This window comes from Staurois parvus, unplaced genomic scaffold (genome assembly GCF_062004578.1).
Source record: "Staurois parvus isolate SC_StPar_1 unplaced genomic scaffold, SC_StPar_1.0 ptg000463l, whole genome shotgun sequence".
Classification (NCBI taxonomy): Eukaryota; Metazoa; Chordata; class Amphibia; order Anura; family Ranidae; genus Staurois; species Staurois parvus.
The window spans coordinates 2,221,885-2,239,222 of NW_028318259.1; the positions used below are offsets into that span (position 1 = coordinate 2,221,885).

Consider the following 17,338-nt stretch of genomic DNA (forward strand, 5'->3'; position numbering starts at 1 on the left):
AAAGTGGAGTTCTACTCACCCAGTCAAAAAATAAAAGTCAGCAGCTACAAAAACTGTAGCTGCTGACCTTTAAAAAAACAGCCACTTACCTGTCCCTCGGTCCCGTGGTGTGTCCCCCGCAGCCCGTTTTACCGTCCGTCTTCTCTCCCTGGGCGCCGGCATCTTCAGTGTGGGCACCCGGTTGTGACAGCTTGCAGCTGCACAGCCGGGTACCTACTGCGCATGCGCGAGTAGAGCTGCGCTTCATGAATGGTCCTGTAGTCTTCTGGGACCTGCCATGTGTCCCAAAAGACTACGGGGAGGGAGGGAGGACACCTTCCGCTTCCAATCGCCTAGTCCAGTGGTCGGCAAGCCGTGGCTCGCGAGCCACATGCGGCTCTTTACAAGCTTAAATGCGGCTCTTCTGTGTGCCGGGCGCCCGCTCCCCTCCCTCCTCTCGGACGGGCGTGTGCAGGGCGGCTGCCCCCTCACCTCCCCTCCCCTCCCCTCCCTCCTCTCGGGCGGCCGCCCCAAAAGTCAGGACTCTGCAGCTGTCAGGATGTAGGCGGGGCAGCCAGGATGTAGGCGGGGCAGCGTGACGAACTCCTCTCCTCTCACAGTCCGCCCTGAAGACCAGAACGGCGCGGGAAACACGGCGAGAGGAACGCGCGGAGCAAAGGTAAGTGAATTGACACAGGGGGGACTTACTATATGGGGGATGAATTACTATATGGGGGACTTACTATATGGGGGGGGACTTACTATATGGGGGGGGACTTACTATATGGGGGGGGACTTACTATATGGGGGACTTACTATATGGGGGGGACTTACTATATGGGGGGGGACTTACTATATGGGGGGGGACTTACTATATGGGGGGGGACTTACTATATGGGGGACTTACTATATGGGGGACTTACTATATGGGGGACTTACTATATGGGGGATGAATTACTATATGGGGGATGAATTACTATATGGGGGATGAATTACTATGGGGGATGAATTACTATATGGGGGATGAATTACTATGGGGGATGAATTACTATGGGGGGGATGAATTACTATGGGGGATGAATTACTATGGGGGATGAATTACTATGGGGGGATGAATTACTATATGGGGGATGAATTACTATATGGGGGATGAATTACTATGGGGGATGAATTAATATGGGGGATGAATTACTATGGGGGATGAATTACTATATGGGGGATGAATTACCATATGGGGGATGAATTACCATATGGGGGATGAATTACTATATGGGGGATGAATTACTATATGGGGGATGAATTGCTATGGGGGATGAATTGCTATATGGGGGATGAATTGCTATATGGGGGATGAATTACTATATGGGGGATGAATTACTATGGGGGATGAATTACTATATGGGGGATGAATTACTATATGGGGGATGAATTACTATATGGGGGATGAATTACTATGGGGGATGAATTACTATATGGGGGATGAATTACTATATGGGGGATGAATTACTATGGGGGATGAATTACTATATGGGGGATGAATTACTATATGGGAGATGTATTTTCAGTTTTAAAAATGTGGCTCTCAAAATAAATTTCAATCGTGTTTTTGGCGAGATTTGGCTCAGTTGAAAAAAAAGGTTGCCCACCACTGGCCTAGTCGATCGGAGCAGAAGTGGGAGTAGGTACCTGGCAAATTCAGGTACCCGCTCCTCACCCCCAAAAGGTGCCAATCTTTAATGGGGAGCGGGGGACCAGTCTTTAAAGCAGAACGTCCCCTTTTGGGTGGAGCCCCGCTTTAATCACTTCTATACTCTCCACGTCAAAGCAGAAATGTCAGCCTATTGCAAGCTGTAAAACCTGACTTATCTGAGAGACCTCGCTATGATAAAGAACTCACAGTGCACCATGGGTTATCTAAAGAGCACAACATAAGCTGCCTGTCTTCAGTCTCACTCTCCTATACTGAAACCTCTGAGAGATGGGTTGGGGAACAATAGGGAATGAAAGGGGGAACAATGGGGGAGGAATGACTGATGCAGGTACATTTTTAATAGAGTGATTAAAGCTGTACTCCACCCAAACTCCTTCAAACCAGTATTCCTGGGTTCACTTCAAAACACATACTGAAAAGCACAGCAAGTCCTGCGATGTCCTGTTGCAACCTGCTATTCAGGTGCCAAACAGCGGTCCTGCACCGCCATGTTGGTTCTCTTCAGCTGATGACACCTGGGACCTGCCCTCTGGCCCACCCCCTGCCCTGTATGCCGATCCTGCAGCCTACTGAGAGAAGTGATGCAAGTATCTCAAGTGGCTGCAGGACCAGTGACACATTCTGACCTAGGTGGGGACAAAAATAGAAAAAAAGATCTTGCATTTTTGCTTCCAGGGTGTAGGAGTTCATTTCTGCTTTAGGCTCTATGAGTGCAGTCTTTGTTTCATCAGGAGGTAAGGAAAAACTAGAAAATATGATAGGCTGTCCAAGGCTCGATTTACACAGCTGCAATCCCAAAGTCGCATGACTTGCTGCCGATTGCTTGTAAATTCCTTATGACTTTTGTGCTTTAACATCACAGTCTATGGCACTCAAGTCGCACCCAAGTTGCAGAAAAGTAGTGAAGGAACCTTTTTTTGTCACTGCGACTTGAGTCGCATTGATTAAGACTGCACCCATTGAAAGGAATGTGTTTTGACTTGTCATGCGACATTGTGAATTTTATTTACTAATGCAGGCCATAGATGGGTCGAAAATCGGCCGATTTTTCTTTAAAAAAACGAAAAATCGGTCGTTCAAGCGGCTGACGTTACCAGCAATGGTAAAAAAAAATCGGCCGATTTTCATCCCATCTACAGCCGGCAAAAAGTGTCCCTGCAGAGAGCTCCGCTATTTCTTTGACAGTTCTTTGACATTTATAGCGGTTGCAACATTGTATCTATTTGTATCCATTTAGGATACAGATGTTTTTATTCGGAAACAAATAGATACATTGTTGCAACCGCTATAAATGTCAAGGAACTGTCAAAGAAATAGCGGAGCTCTCTGCAGGGACACTTTTTGCTGGACTGGAATTCCTCTTCTTCGTCATCCTCTTCTTCTTCATCCTCTTCTTCTTCTTCATCCTCTTCTTCTTCTTCATCCTCTTCTTCTTCTTCCTCTTCTTCATCTTCCTCTTCTTCATCTTCCTCTTCTTCATCCTCTTCTTCTTCTTCATCCTCTTCTTCTTCTGCTTCCTCTTCTTCTTCATCCTTTTCTGCATCCTCTTCTTCTTCTTACTCTTCTTCTTCTTCCTCTTCTTTATCCTTTTCTTCAGCTTCTTCATCCTCTTCTTCATCTTCCTCTTCTTCTTCATCCTCTTCTTCTTCATCCTCTTTTTCTTCTTCATCCTCTTCTTCTTCATCCTCTTCTTCATCCTCTTCTTCTTCTTCATCCTCTTCTTCTTCTTCTTCTTCATCCTCTTCTTCTTCTTCCTCTTCTTCCTCTTCTTCTTCGTCCTCTTCTTCTTCTTCTTCATCCTCTTCGTCTCCATCCTCTTCTTCTTCTTCATCCTCTTCTTCTCTTCCCCTTCTCCTTCTTCCTCTTCTTCTTCATCCTCTTCTTCATCCTCTTCCTCATCCTCTTCTTCGTCCTCTTCTTCATCTTCTTCATCTTCCTCTTCTTCTTCATCCTCTTCTTCTTCTTCTTCATCCTCTTCTTCTTCTTCTTCATCCTCTTCTTTTTTCTTCTTCTTTTTGTCTTCCTCTTGCAGGTCACTGCTCATGCGCAGATTTTTTTATCGGTAAAAGATCGGCCGATTTGCCCATCATTGCCGCGAAAATCGGCCGATCGGCAAAATCGGCCGATTTTTTTCCAACTTTACCAATAAAAAAATCTGCCAAAATACCTAACATTTAGCCCACTAACGATCCGAAAATCGGCTGATTTTATTTTCAGCCGTAAAATCGGCCGATTTTCGACCCATCTATGGCCTGCATTAAGCTGCTTCACTCAGAATCACGTGCACTTCTGCATGGAAACCAATCAGTTTCCAGGTTTTACTGCTAAAGCTTAATTGAACAAGCTGAGGTTAGAAGCTGATTGGCTACCATGCAAAGCTGCACCAGATTCGAAGTGAACCAGCTTTAGTTAAAGTGTGAAATAGGGCTAAAACCCCACCTGCTGACTGAAAATGAGAATGCATAATATTAACATGACATATTACATACCTGAAAAAGAAAAAAAATCTTTTCAAATGTTATATTTGAATAATAAAAATATATGCAAACTTACTATTTCTTCCTTTTCAATATAAATATCAGATATACTCACTCTCCAGCCTCTGCACCAGCTGTTTGTCCTTGATGGCGGTTTCAGCATCCACATTCATGGCCTCGATGGGGATGTAAAGGACAGTGTGACCCTGTAACTTGTACCTGGTGTCTGGATTAGAAGAAATTATAGGTTAAATCAAAGACTAATCAACACAAAGGGCACAGTATGGGGGGTGGGGGAGTCAGGGGGGCACAGTCCAGTGGGGACAAGAGAGCACAGTACGGGGGGGATGTCATTCTAATAGTAGATTTAACCCAAGATACGCACCTTCCTTACCCCAGACACCACTAAACTACTCGTACACTCCCTGATTATCTCACGCCTCGACTACTGCAACTCCCTCCTCACCAGCCTACCCCAGTGCAGGCTCTCCCCGCTCCAGACCATCCTAAACTCAGCGGCTAGACTCATCCACCTCACCAACCGCTCCCCCTCTGCCACCCCCCTCTGCCTCTCCCTCCACTGGCTCCCGGTTGCCCAACGCATCAAATTCAAACTACTAACTCTGACCTACAAAGCCGTTCACAACACTGCCCCTAACTACCTCACCAACCTGATTCCCAGGTACCACCCTACCCGTACCCTTCGCTCCTCACAAGACCTCCTTTTATCTTGCTCCCTGGTCTCCTCCTCCCACGCACGACTGCAAGACTTCTCCAGGTCCTCCCCCATCCTCTGGAACTCACTACCCCAATCCATCAGACTGTCACCTACCCTCCTCACCTTCAGGCGCTCCCTGAAAACCCATCTCTTCAGGGAAGCCTACCCCACCCTCACCTAACAGCCGTTCTCCTTCATTCCTCCTACCACTCCATCCCCCACAGCCACTTCCTCCTGTACCACTACCCCCTCCCTCCTAGATTGTAAGCTCGAAAGAGTAGGGCCCTCTAACCCCTCATGTGCTGTTTGTAGTTGCTGTACTGTTTCATGTATTGTCCCCCCCCCCTCTATTGTACAGCGCTGAGCAAATCCTTTGGCGCTATATAAACTCGATGTAATAATAATAATAATAACCCAGTGACAGGCTTCTGATGTCCCCAAGGCCCAGATTCCAGAATTCTGCCTGGGACACGGCCAATGGGGCAGCTTAATAAACAGCATGACTGCCCCGGCAAATCCGGGACAGTTGGCAAGTGTGATGTAATGCAAGAATATCATGGGTCCCTCATGTATCTGGGGCCCCTGGGCAGCGCCCATGCATTAAGATGGCACTGGAGTTTGGTTAGAAGCGTCAACCAATGAGTTGGTTTCTTATCTGAACTCATGGGAGCTGGAATTCCGTCATTCTTAGAGAAATGGGAAAGAGAATTGGGTACAAAAATAAATGATCAACAGAAGAGTAAAGTGTTTAAATTAATACAGGGGGTGAGGAATATGAACATAGTCGAAATGAATTATAAATGTTTGTCCAGATGGTATTGTACACCAAGTGTGGCACACAAACACAAGAGGAAATATCACCATTGTGTTGGAGGGGATGTGGGGCATTAGGGACAATGGCGCACATTTGGTGGGAATGTCCAAAAATACAGGTATTTTGGCAATAAATAATTCAAAATATACAGGAGATATAGAGGACTTCAATCCAGAAGGACCCGTGGGTTTATCTTTTGTATAAAACAGAGATGTCAGTAAAACAATATAAAAATAGTATATTACACTGTCTGCTTAGTGCGACAAAAAGCTTAATTCCTAAAATTTGGGCAGGTCCAAGACCCCCCAACAATGAGGGACTGGATAGATAGAATTGAGTATATTAAGAAGATGGAGGAGTTGTGTTATATTGAGGAGGATACGGTGGAAATATTTAGAGAAAAGTGGAGTAGATGGTACAATTTTAAAACATTGGAAAAATATTTAAAAATGAGGGGTGATTTGGTAGTAGAGTTGGAGAATTAAAATGGTTAAACGGATCTATAAAAATGGGTTGGTTAACAGGAGGGGAAAGAGAAGTTAAGATTGAAATGGACAAGGGTTCTTCGGGAGGGTAGCAGGGTTCGGGGGGGGTGGAAATGGGGATAAAGTGGGTGTATCTGGTGTGATAAAGTTATATTATTGTTATTTGTATTGTTTTTTTCTTTCTAAAGAAAATTAATAAAATATATAATATATATATATATATTAAAAAAAACAATATATATATATTAAATCAACCAATGGCCCTGCTTCCCGACTAAGAACCTCAGTCTTCAACAGAGATATTCCCACACTCTGAAACCCACCTCCGTCCTGCCCCCCTGGAGCCTCATCACACATTTATTTTTATACCTAGCCTTTTTTCTAAAATTTTCTGTCCAATTTCCTCTTCTCAGGTACTAAGGTGGGCCTCAGTGTCACTGATGTAGTGGTATTCGTGCCATTTTCTGCATCATTATATGTGAATGCAGAGTGCCATGATGATGTCCCTCCCAGGGGGCAGGCCCATGACACCCTGCATTCACTGGAAGTGGGCTGGATGACACCAGGTGTCATTTAAGCTTGAAAACTGGTGCTGGATTACAGAACTGGTGAGTCTACAGGGGATAGTGCCAGAAATGAGTTGAACATTGCAGGGAAAGCTGTTTTTTATTAAGGTGCTAGGGGACTATTTACAAAAAAAAAACAGCAAGCGTAAATTCAAAAAAGTGATTCCAAATCAAAAAAGTAGAGTGATACCCCTGTAATGGCTGCAGTAAATGTGCACATCTGGAGATGGAAATGCTCTGAGGTCTCACCTATAGAGAGATCTAAGGTTATAAGGTTGTACCAAACTCTACCAAATCTGCCAAACACTGAAATACACATTTATTTGTATAAAAACTATATATAGGGTTAGTCACTTAAAGGGTCAGATGTGGGCATCTGCTTGCCTTTATCTGGCCCCTGGGGCACTACTCCTCCTAATGACACAAAGGATGAAGCACCATTCCTTTCTCTAACACCAACAATGGGTCTTATTACTTCCACTGACACCAATGATGGGGTATTATTCCTCCAGCTGACACCAACGACGGGGCACTATTTCTCCCGATGACACCAAAGATGGGACACTATTCCTCCCACTGATAGCAACGACTGGGCACTATTCCTCCCAATGACACCAAAGATGGGATGCTATTCTTCCCATTGACAACAACGATCGGGCACTATTCCTCTCACTGACACCAATGATGGGGCACTATTTCTCCCACTGACACCAACAATTGGGCAATTATTCTTCCTCCTACTGACCACAGGTGCTATGTATTTTCTCTTTACTCCCATGCCTGAGGCATTGTTTACTTCAACTGATACTAGGGCATCTTCTAGCCACACTTGCCACAGTCCAGCCCCCCTAGAGTCTAAAAGACAGTAAACTGGCTCTTTATTTAGCAAATGTGAAGAACCCTCACTTAGACTAAAAGTGGATCTCATCATAATTTTTATTTTTTCATCTAAAAAAATAATTTTTCAGATCCATAAATTCTCCTGGTTAAAACCATAAACAGAAAAAAATCACGACAATCACAGAGTTACATGGCAAAGGTCATAGATTATTTCTCTTATTGTGATTTTCAACAAATGCGTTTCTTGGAACAAAGCTCACCTTTTCAAGGATACATATGCAGCTCATTCGTATAGATAATATACAGTATATCTAACAGTATTATTATTATTATACAGTATTTATATAGCGCCAGAAAGGTTTGCTCAGCGCTGTACACTATAGTGGGGGACAGTACATGAGACAATACAGGAACAAAACAATACACGAGGGGTTCAAGGGCCCTGCTCTTTCCAGCTTACAATCTAAGAGTATGAAATAATTACAATGTAACACCTCTTTCAGCAATGATATTTCAAAAAGCACCAACTTTGCATCCCTGTTTAGAGAAAGAGGGTCCTCAGGACAGACTGGTGTAGCAAAGGACCGTTCTACCTGTTGCCAGGCATGAAATACCTCTACTGTGGCCATCCAGCCGGACACTGACGGTCAGTGGGAATAGCTTGGAATAGCCATTCTTAACCAGGGATCACTGAAAACCTAGGGTTCCTCCAGAGCTTGTTAGGGGTTTCTCCTGCTGTGGCTGATTGACCTCAGTATACATTGGTCTGCCAAAGGACTGTTCTACCTGTTGCCAGTCACAAAGTACCTCTACCATGGCCATCCAGCCGGACACTGATGATTAGTGAGAATAGCTTAGACCAGCCATTCTCAACCAGGGTTCCATGGAAACCTAGGGTTCCTCCAGGGCTTGTTAGGGGTTACTCCTGCTGTGGCTGATTGACCTCAGTATAGATTGGTCTGCCAAAGGACCGTTCTACCTGTTGCCAGTCACAAAGTACCTCTACCATGGCCATCCAGCCGGACACTGATGATTAGTGAGAATAGCTTAGACCAGCCATTCTCAACCAGGGTTCCATGGAAACCTACGGTTCCTCCAGAGCTTGTTAGGGGTTACTCCTGCTGTGGCTGATTGACCTCAGTATAGATTGGTCTGCCAAAGGACCATTCTACCTGTTGCCAGTCACAAAGTACCTCTACCATGGCCATCCAGCCAGACACTGATGATCATCAGGTCATGATTAGTGAGACCTTAGTATAGATTGGCCTGCCAAAGGACCGTTCTACCTGTTACCAGTCTCAAAATACCTCTACCATGGACATCCAGTTGGACACTGATGGGTTTACTTACTAAAGCTTGTTCACTCAGAATCTTGTGCACCTGTGCATGGTAGCCAATCAGCTTCTAACTTCAGCTTGTTCAATTAAGCTTTAGCAATAAAACCTGGAAGCTGATTGGTTTCTATGCAGACGTACACGTGATTCTGAGTGAACCAACTTTAGTAAATAAACCCCTGAGGGTCAGTGGGAATAGCTTAGATCAACCATCCTCACCCAGGGTTCTAGAGCCAAAATCACTTGGCAGAGCTAGCAGCACGACTCCAGTGATCTTTTTAGCTGTCTGTAAGGGTGGCATTCAGACCACAATAGGGAGGTCATTCTTCCTAAAGATCACCAACGTAGGGTGCATTTTTCTCACTGACAGTCAATGAATTTGTTAAACCAGAGGTTCCTTGAGACCTAAAAATTATTTTTAGGCGTTTCTCTGGGAGAAAAAAGTTTAGAAAGCTTGGCTTAGACTGTAAGATCCTTGAGGGCAGGGACTGATGTGAAGGTAGCCGCTATATAAAATACCTTTAATAAATAAATAAAACAAAGTGTGCAGACTTGTTGGTGTCACTCACTTGGCAATGATGTCGACTCCTTCACGTGGTACTAGAATGATATCCAGATCCCCTCAGCCATATACAGTTGCATGAAAAAGTATGTGAACCCTTTGGGATTACGTGGAGTTTTGCATGAATTGGGCATAAAATGTGCTCTGAACGTCATCTAAGTCACAACAATAGAAGAACACAGTCTGCTGAACATAATACTACACAAACATTAGATGTTGCCATGGTTTAATTGCATAACATGTAAACATTCACAGTGCAGGGAGGAAAAAGTATGTGAACCTTTGGACTTAATAACTGGTTGACCCTCCTTTGGCAGCAATAACCTCAACCAAACGTTTCCTGTAGTTGCAGATCAGACCTGCACAACGATCTGGAGTCATTTTGGACCACTCCTCTTCACAAAACTGTTTCAGTGTAGCAATATTCTTGGGATGTCTGGTGTGAATCGCTCTCTTAAGGTCATGCCACAGCATTTCAATCGGGTTGAAGTCAGGACTCTGACTGGGCCACTCCAGAAGGCGTATTCTGTGCTGTTGCAGCCATTGTTTTGTTGAATTACTTGTATGCTTTGGGTCATTGTCCTGTTGCATCACCCATCCTCTGCGGAGCTTCAGTTGGCGGACAGATGGTCGTACGTTTTCCTGCAAAATGTCTTGATAAACTCTGGAATTCATTTTCCCATCAATGACAACAATCCGTCCAGGCCCTGAGGCAGCAAAGCAGCCCCAAACCATGATGCTCCCTCCGCCATATTTTACAGTGGGGATGAAGTTTTGATGTTGGTGTGCTGTGCCTTTTTTTCTCCACACATAGTGTTGTGTGTTCTTCCCAAACAACTCAATCTTGGTTTCATCTGTCCACAGTATATTTTGCCAGTAGTGCTGTGGAACATCCAGGTGCTCTTTTGCAAACTTCAAACGTGCTGCAATATTCTTTTTGGACAGCAATGGCTTCCTCCGTGGTGTCCTCCCATGTACTCCATTCTTGTTTAATGTTTTCCTTATTGTAGATGTGTCAACAAAAATGTTAGCATGTGCCAGAGATTTCTGTAGGTCTTTAGCTGACACTCTGGGATTCTTCTTTACCTCATGCAGCATTCTGTGCTGTGCTCTTGCAGTCATTTTTACAGGATGACCACGCCTAGGGAGAGTAGCAACAGTGCTAAACTTTCTCCATTTGTAGACAGTCTGTCTTACCGTGGACACATGAACATCACGGCTTTTGGAGATACTTTTGTAACCCTTTCCAGCTTCATGCAAGTCAACAATTCTTGATCGTAGGTCTTCTGAGAGCTCTTTTCTGCGAGGCATGGTTCACATCAGACAGTGCTTCTTGAAACCAGTAAACCTAAAACAGGTGTGTGTTTTTTAAGGGCAGGACAGCTGTCAGCAACACATCCAATATCATCACACTGATTGGAGTCAAGGTTGGCTCACTCCTGGCTCCAATTAGCTCTGGGAGAAGTCATTAAGCTAGGGCCTCACATACTTTTTCCTCCCTGCAGTGTGAATGTTTACATGTTATGTGCAATTAAACCATGGCAACATCTAATATTTGTGTAGTATTATGTTCAGCAGACTGTGTTCTTCTATTGTTGTGACTTAAATGATGTTCAGAGCACATTTTATGCCCAATTCATGCAAAACTCCACGTAATCCCAAGGGGTTCACATACTTTTTCTTGCAATTGTATTCATATTACCAATAGAAGCTAGATTGAAGTTTAGTATGTGACCGCTATTGCGGAAGTGAGGGAAACTCACAAATCTGTAATGGCTTTAATAAAGAAGAACCATGGAGTTTATCTATTACGCCTGGTAAACATTTACTCTTCCATGCATGATTCCAGTTGGGTAAGTGCGGCTACATATGGCATGTGCAATTGAATTTACAACCTTTATCCTTATACTATGCATACTAACAGCTTGGGAATTCAGCAGCAGCTGGACTGGATTGTTTGTAAAAGCGGTTTAAACACACTATGCCAACTGGAGATTTCAAGTACATTGATTGGTATGACTTGGAAATGACCGCCTCGTTCATCTGCAAAAACTTATTTGGAGCTTTTCACTTTACAGCCCGTTGTGTTTTGTTTGAATGGTGGAGCTGAATTCAGAGTATTGGACAATATGCTAACTGCATGAGCAGTCATTCAATTTAATATTGGACGTTTTACAGATATTTCTACCCGGGAGCTTTAGTATTCCGCTGAGTAGGATACATGATGCATAGTTGTTAGTGTTTATATCGACAGCGTTGTCTATTTTATCCATACAGCACAGTGGGAGTATTGAGGGATTTATACCATTTGATTTGATGCACTGTGAGATACAATATTACTTTTTGTTATACTTTTTTACTTCTCTATTTTATTCTTCCTTATGTACCGATACATGTGTTAAAGTTTTTGGAGTTTTGATACAGTATATCTAGCACCTGCTGTAATTGCTCAGATGTGTTATTATCTTTCTTTCTATGAATACATGTTTTGTATTTGGTGGACTATTTTTGAACTTTATTTTGGATATTTTGAAGTAAAGGAAGGGTATGAGGTTTTGGGTGAAGGTTTGAAGAAAAGGTTTCTGATATTTGTACTTTCAAGGGTGAAAGGTTTACTTTTCTTTGGGGATATACAGAGATTTTGGTTGTGACATGTTTTGTATTGTTACTTTGGAACAAGGATTGGCAACTTTGGCATGCATGGTAGGGTGGCACCCACCATCTTTTCTGCTGGTACATGATGCTCCTGGGCCACCCACCTCCCTGACAAAAGCGCACCAGTGGCTGAGGATGCTCCAGGCTAAAGAGGGAGGAAGCCCACATTCCGGAGTTTTGGCTATAGCTGCCAGATTTAGAGGTATGGCCACAGACAGGGGCGTACAGCCAGTACAGAGGGGTTATCAGGATGGCCTGGCCAGCACACACATAGAAGATGCACAGCTGCAGTATGTAGGCGAGAGAGGCGGGCTGGAGAAATAACTAGAAAAGAGGGGGATCAAGGCACACAGCCTTCTCCATCATCATTTACATCAGTATGCTATTAAAGCCTGCACACTGTGGCACAGCACCTTTTTCCAGGATCACCTTGGATTATAAGCAACACCGGTGGAGTGACACAGGCGACCCCTTATATTGGCATTGCGCTTGAGTGTCACCTCCCAGGTAATTAAAAAAAATAATATTAATTTTACATAGTTACATAGTTAGTCTGGCTGAAAAAAAGACAAAAGTCCATCCAGTTCAACCATTCAAAAAAAATTTAAAATAAATTATATATATATATAATCCTGCACCCACAGTTGATCCACAGGAAGGCAAAAAACCCAGCAAAGCATGATCCAATGTGCTCCTGCAGGGAAAAAATTCCTTCCTGATCCCCCGAGAGGCAAGCGGATATTCCCTGGATCAACTTTACCTATAAATGTTAGTAGCCATTTTCTGTGTATCTATCTATGTATTTATATATGTTGATCATATCCCCCCTTATATATTATACATGGCGATCACATCCCCCCTTATGTATTATACATGGAGATCATATCCCCCTTATGTATTATATATGGTGATCATATCCCCCCTTATGTATTATACATGGAGATCATATCCCCCGTTATGTATTATACATGGAGATCATATCCCCCCTTATGTATTATACATGAAGATCAAATCCCCCCTTATGTATTATACATGGAGATCATATCCCCCCTTATGTATTATACATGGAGATCATATCCTCCATTATGTATTATACATGGAGATCATATCCCCCCTTATGTATTATACATGGAGATCATATCCCCCCTTATGTATTTATATATGTTGATCATATCCCCCCTTATATATTATACATGGCGATCACATCCCCCTTATGTATTATACATGGAGATCATATTCCCCCCCCTTATGTATTATACATGGAGATCATATCCCCCCTTATGTATTATACATGGAGATCATATCCCCCCTTATGTATTATACATGGAGATCATATCCCCCCTTATGTATTATACATGTTGATCATATCCCCCCTTATGTATTATACATGGAGATCATATCCCCCCCCCTTATGTATTATACATGGAGATCATATCCCCCCTTATGTATTATACATGGAGATCATATCCCCCCTTATGTATTATACATGGAGATCATATCCCCCCTTATGTATTATACATGGAGATCATATCCCCCCTTATGTATTATACATGGAGATCATATCCCCCTTATGTATTATACATGGAGATCATATCCCCCTTATGTATTATACATGGAGATCATATCCCCCCTTATGTATTATACATGGAGATCATATCCCCCCTTATGTATTATACATGGAGATCATATCCCCCCTTATGTATTTATATATGTTGATCATATCCCCCCTTATATATTATACATGGCGATCACATCCCCCCTTATGTATTATACATGGAGATCATATCCCCCTTATGTATTATATATGGTGATCATATCCCCCCTTATGTATTATACATGGAGATCATATCCCCCCTTATGTATTTATATATGGTGATCATACCCCCCTTATGTATTATACATGGAGATCATATCCCCCCTTATGTATTATACTAGGTGATCATACCCCCCCTTATGTATTATACATGGAGATCATACCCCCCTTATGTATTATACATGGAGATCATATCCCCCCTTATGTATTATACATGGAGATCATATCCCCCCTTATGTATTATACATGGAGATCATATCCCCCCTTATGTATTATACATGGAGATCATATCCCCCCTTATGTATTATACATGGAGATCATATCCCCCCTTATGTATTATACATGGTGATCATATCCCCCTTATGTATTATACATGGAGATCATATCCCCCCCTTATGTATTATACATGGAGATCATATCCCCCCTTATGTATTATACATGGAGATCATATCCCCCCTTATGTATTATACATGGAGATCATATCCCCCCTTATGTATTTATATATGGTGATCATACCCCCCTTATGTATTATACATGGAGATCATATCCCCCCTTATGTATTATACTAGGTGATCATACCCCCCCTTATGTATTATACATGGAGATCATACCCCCCTTATGTATTATACATGTTGATCATATCCCCCCTTATGTATTATACATGGAGATCATACCCCCCTTATGTATTATACATGGAGATCATATCCCCCCTTATGTATTATACATGGAGATCATATCCCCCCTTATGTATTTATATATGTTGATCATATCCCCCCTTATATATTATACATGGCGATCACATCCCCCTTATGTATTATACATGGAGATCATATTCCCCCCCCTTATGTATTATACATGGAGATCATATCCCCCCTTATGTATTATACATGGAGATCATATCCCCCCTTATGTATTATACATGGAGATCATATCCCCCCTTATGTATTATACATGTTGATCATATCCCCCCTTATGTATTATACATGGAGATCATATCCCCCCCCCTTATGTATTATACATGGAGATCATATCCCCCCTTATGTATTATACATGGAGATCATATCCCCCCTTATGTATTATACATGGAGATCATATCCCCCTTATGTATTATACATGGAGATCATATCCCCCTTATGTATTATACATGGAAATCATATCCCCCCTTATGTATTATACATGGAGATCATATCCCCCCTTATGTATTTATATATGTTGATCATATCCCCCCTTATATATTATACATGGCGATCACATCCCCCCTTATGTATTATACATGGAGATCATATCCCCCTTATGTATTATATATGGTGATCATATCCCCCCTTATGTATTTATATATGGTGATCATACCCCCCTTATGTATTATACATGGAGATCATATCCCCCCTTATGTATTATACTAGGTGATCATACCCCCCCTTATGTATTATACATGGAGATCATACCCCCCTTATGTATTATACATGGAGATCATATCCCCCCTTATGTATTATACATGGAGATCATATCCCCCTTATGTATTATATATGGTGATCATATCCCCCCTTATGTATTATACATGGAGATCATATCCTCCGTTATGTATTATACATGGAGATCATATCCCCCTTATGTATTATACATGGTGATCATATCCCCCCTTATGTATTATACATGGAGATCATATCCCCCCTTATGTATTATACATGGAGATCATATCCCTCCTTATGTATTATACATGTAGATCATATCCCCCCTTATGTATTATACATGGAGATCATATCCCCTTATGTATTATACATGGTGATCATATCCCCCTTATGTATTATACATGGAGATCATATCCCCTTATGTATTATACATGGAGATCATATCCTCCATTATGTATTATACATGGAGATCATATCCCCCCTTATGTATTATACATGGAGATCATATCCCCCCTTATGTATTATACATGGAGATCATATCCCCCCTTATGTATTTATATATGTTGATCATATCCCCCCTTATATATTATACATGGCGATCACATCCCCCTTATGTATTATACATGGAGATCATATTCCCCCCCTTATGTATTATACATGGAGATCATATCCCCCCTTATGTATTATACATGGAGATCATATCCCCCCTTATGTATTATACATGGAGATCATATCCCCCCTTATGTATTATACATGTTGATCATATCCCCCCTTATGTATTATACATGGAGATCATATCCCCCCCCCCTTATGTATTATACATGGAGATCATATCCCCCCTTATGTATTATACATGGAGATCATATCCCCCCTTATGTATTATACATGGAGATCATATCCCCCTTATGTATTATACATGGAGATCACATCCCCCTTATGTATTATACATGGCGATCACATCCCCCCTTATGTATTATACATGGAGATCATATCCCCCTTATGTATTATATATGGTGATCATATCCCCCCTTATGTATTATACATGGAGATCATATCCCCCCTTATGTATTTATATATGGTGATCATACCCCCCTTATGTATTATACATGGAGATCATATCCCCCCTTATGTATTATACTAGGTGATCATACCCCCCCTTATGTATTATACATGGAGATCATACCCCCCTTATGTATTATACATGGAGATCATATCCCCCCTTATGTATTATACATGGAGATCATATCCCCCCTTATGTATTATACATGGAGATCATATCCCCCCTTATGTATTATACATGGAGATCATATCCCCCCTTATGTATTATACATGGAGATCATATCCCCCCTTATGTATTATACATGGTGATCATATCCCCCTTATGTATTATACATGGAGATCATATCCCCCCCTTATGTATTATACATGGAGATCATATCCCCCCTTATGTATTATACATGGAGATCATATCCCCCCTTATGTATTTATATATGGTGATCATACCCCCCTTATGTATTATACATGGAGATCATATCCCCCCTTATGTATTATACTAGGTGATCATACCCCCCCTTATGTATTATACATGGAGATCATACCCCCCTTATGTATTATACATGTTGATCATATCCCCCCTTATGTATTATACATGGAGATCATATCCCCCCTTATGTATTATACATGGAGATCATATCCCCCCTTATGTATTATACATGGAGATCATATCCCCCCTTATGTATTATACATGGAGATCATATCCCCCCTTATGTATTATACATGGAGATCATATCCCCCCTTATGTATTATACATGGTGATCATATCCCCCTTATGTATTATACATGGTGATCATATCCCCCTTATGTATTATACATGGAGATCATATCCCCCCTTATGTATTATACATGGAGATCATATCCCCCCTTATGTATTATACATGGAGATCATATCCCCCCTTATGTATTATACATGGAGATC

The 17,338-nt window shown here is 42.0% G+C and overlaps 1 protein-coding gene across 1 annotated transcript in view; it reads right to left on the minus strand.

Moving 5' to 3' along the window:
* Positions 1 to 17,338, minus strand: part of DNAH2 (dynein axonemal heavy chain 2) — a 426,940-nt gene that overhangs the window by 354,323 nt on the left and 55,279 nt on the right. Inside the window, exon 6 of the mRNA XM_089688974.1 lies at positions 4,283 to 4,393. Coding sequence (XP_089545100.1) covers positions 4,283 to 4,393 — 111 coding nt within the window. The remainder of the gene's footprint in view (positions 1 to 4,282; positions 4,394 to 17,338) is intronic.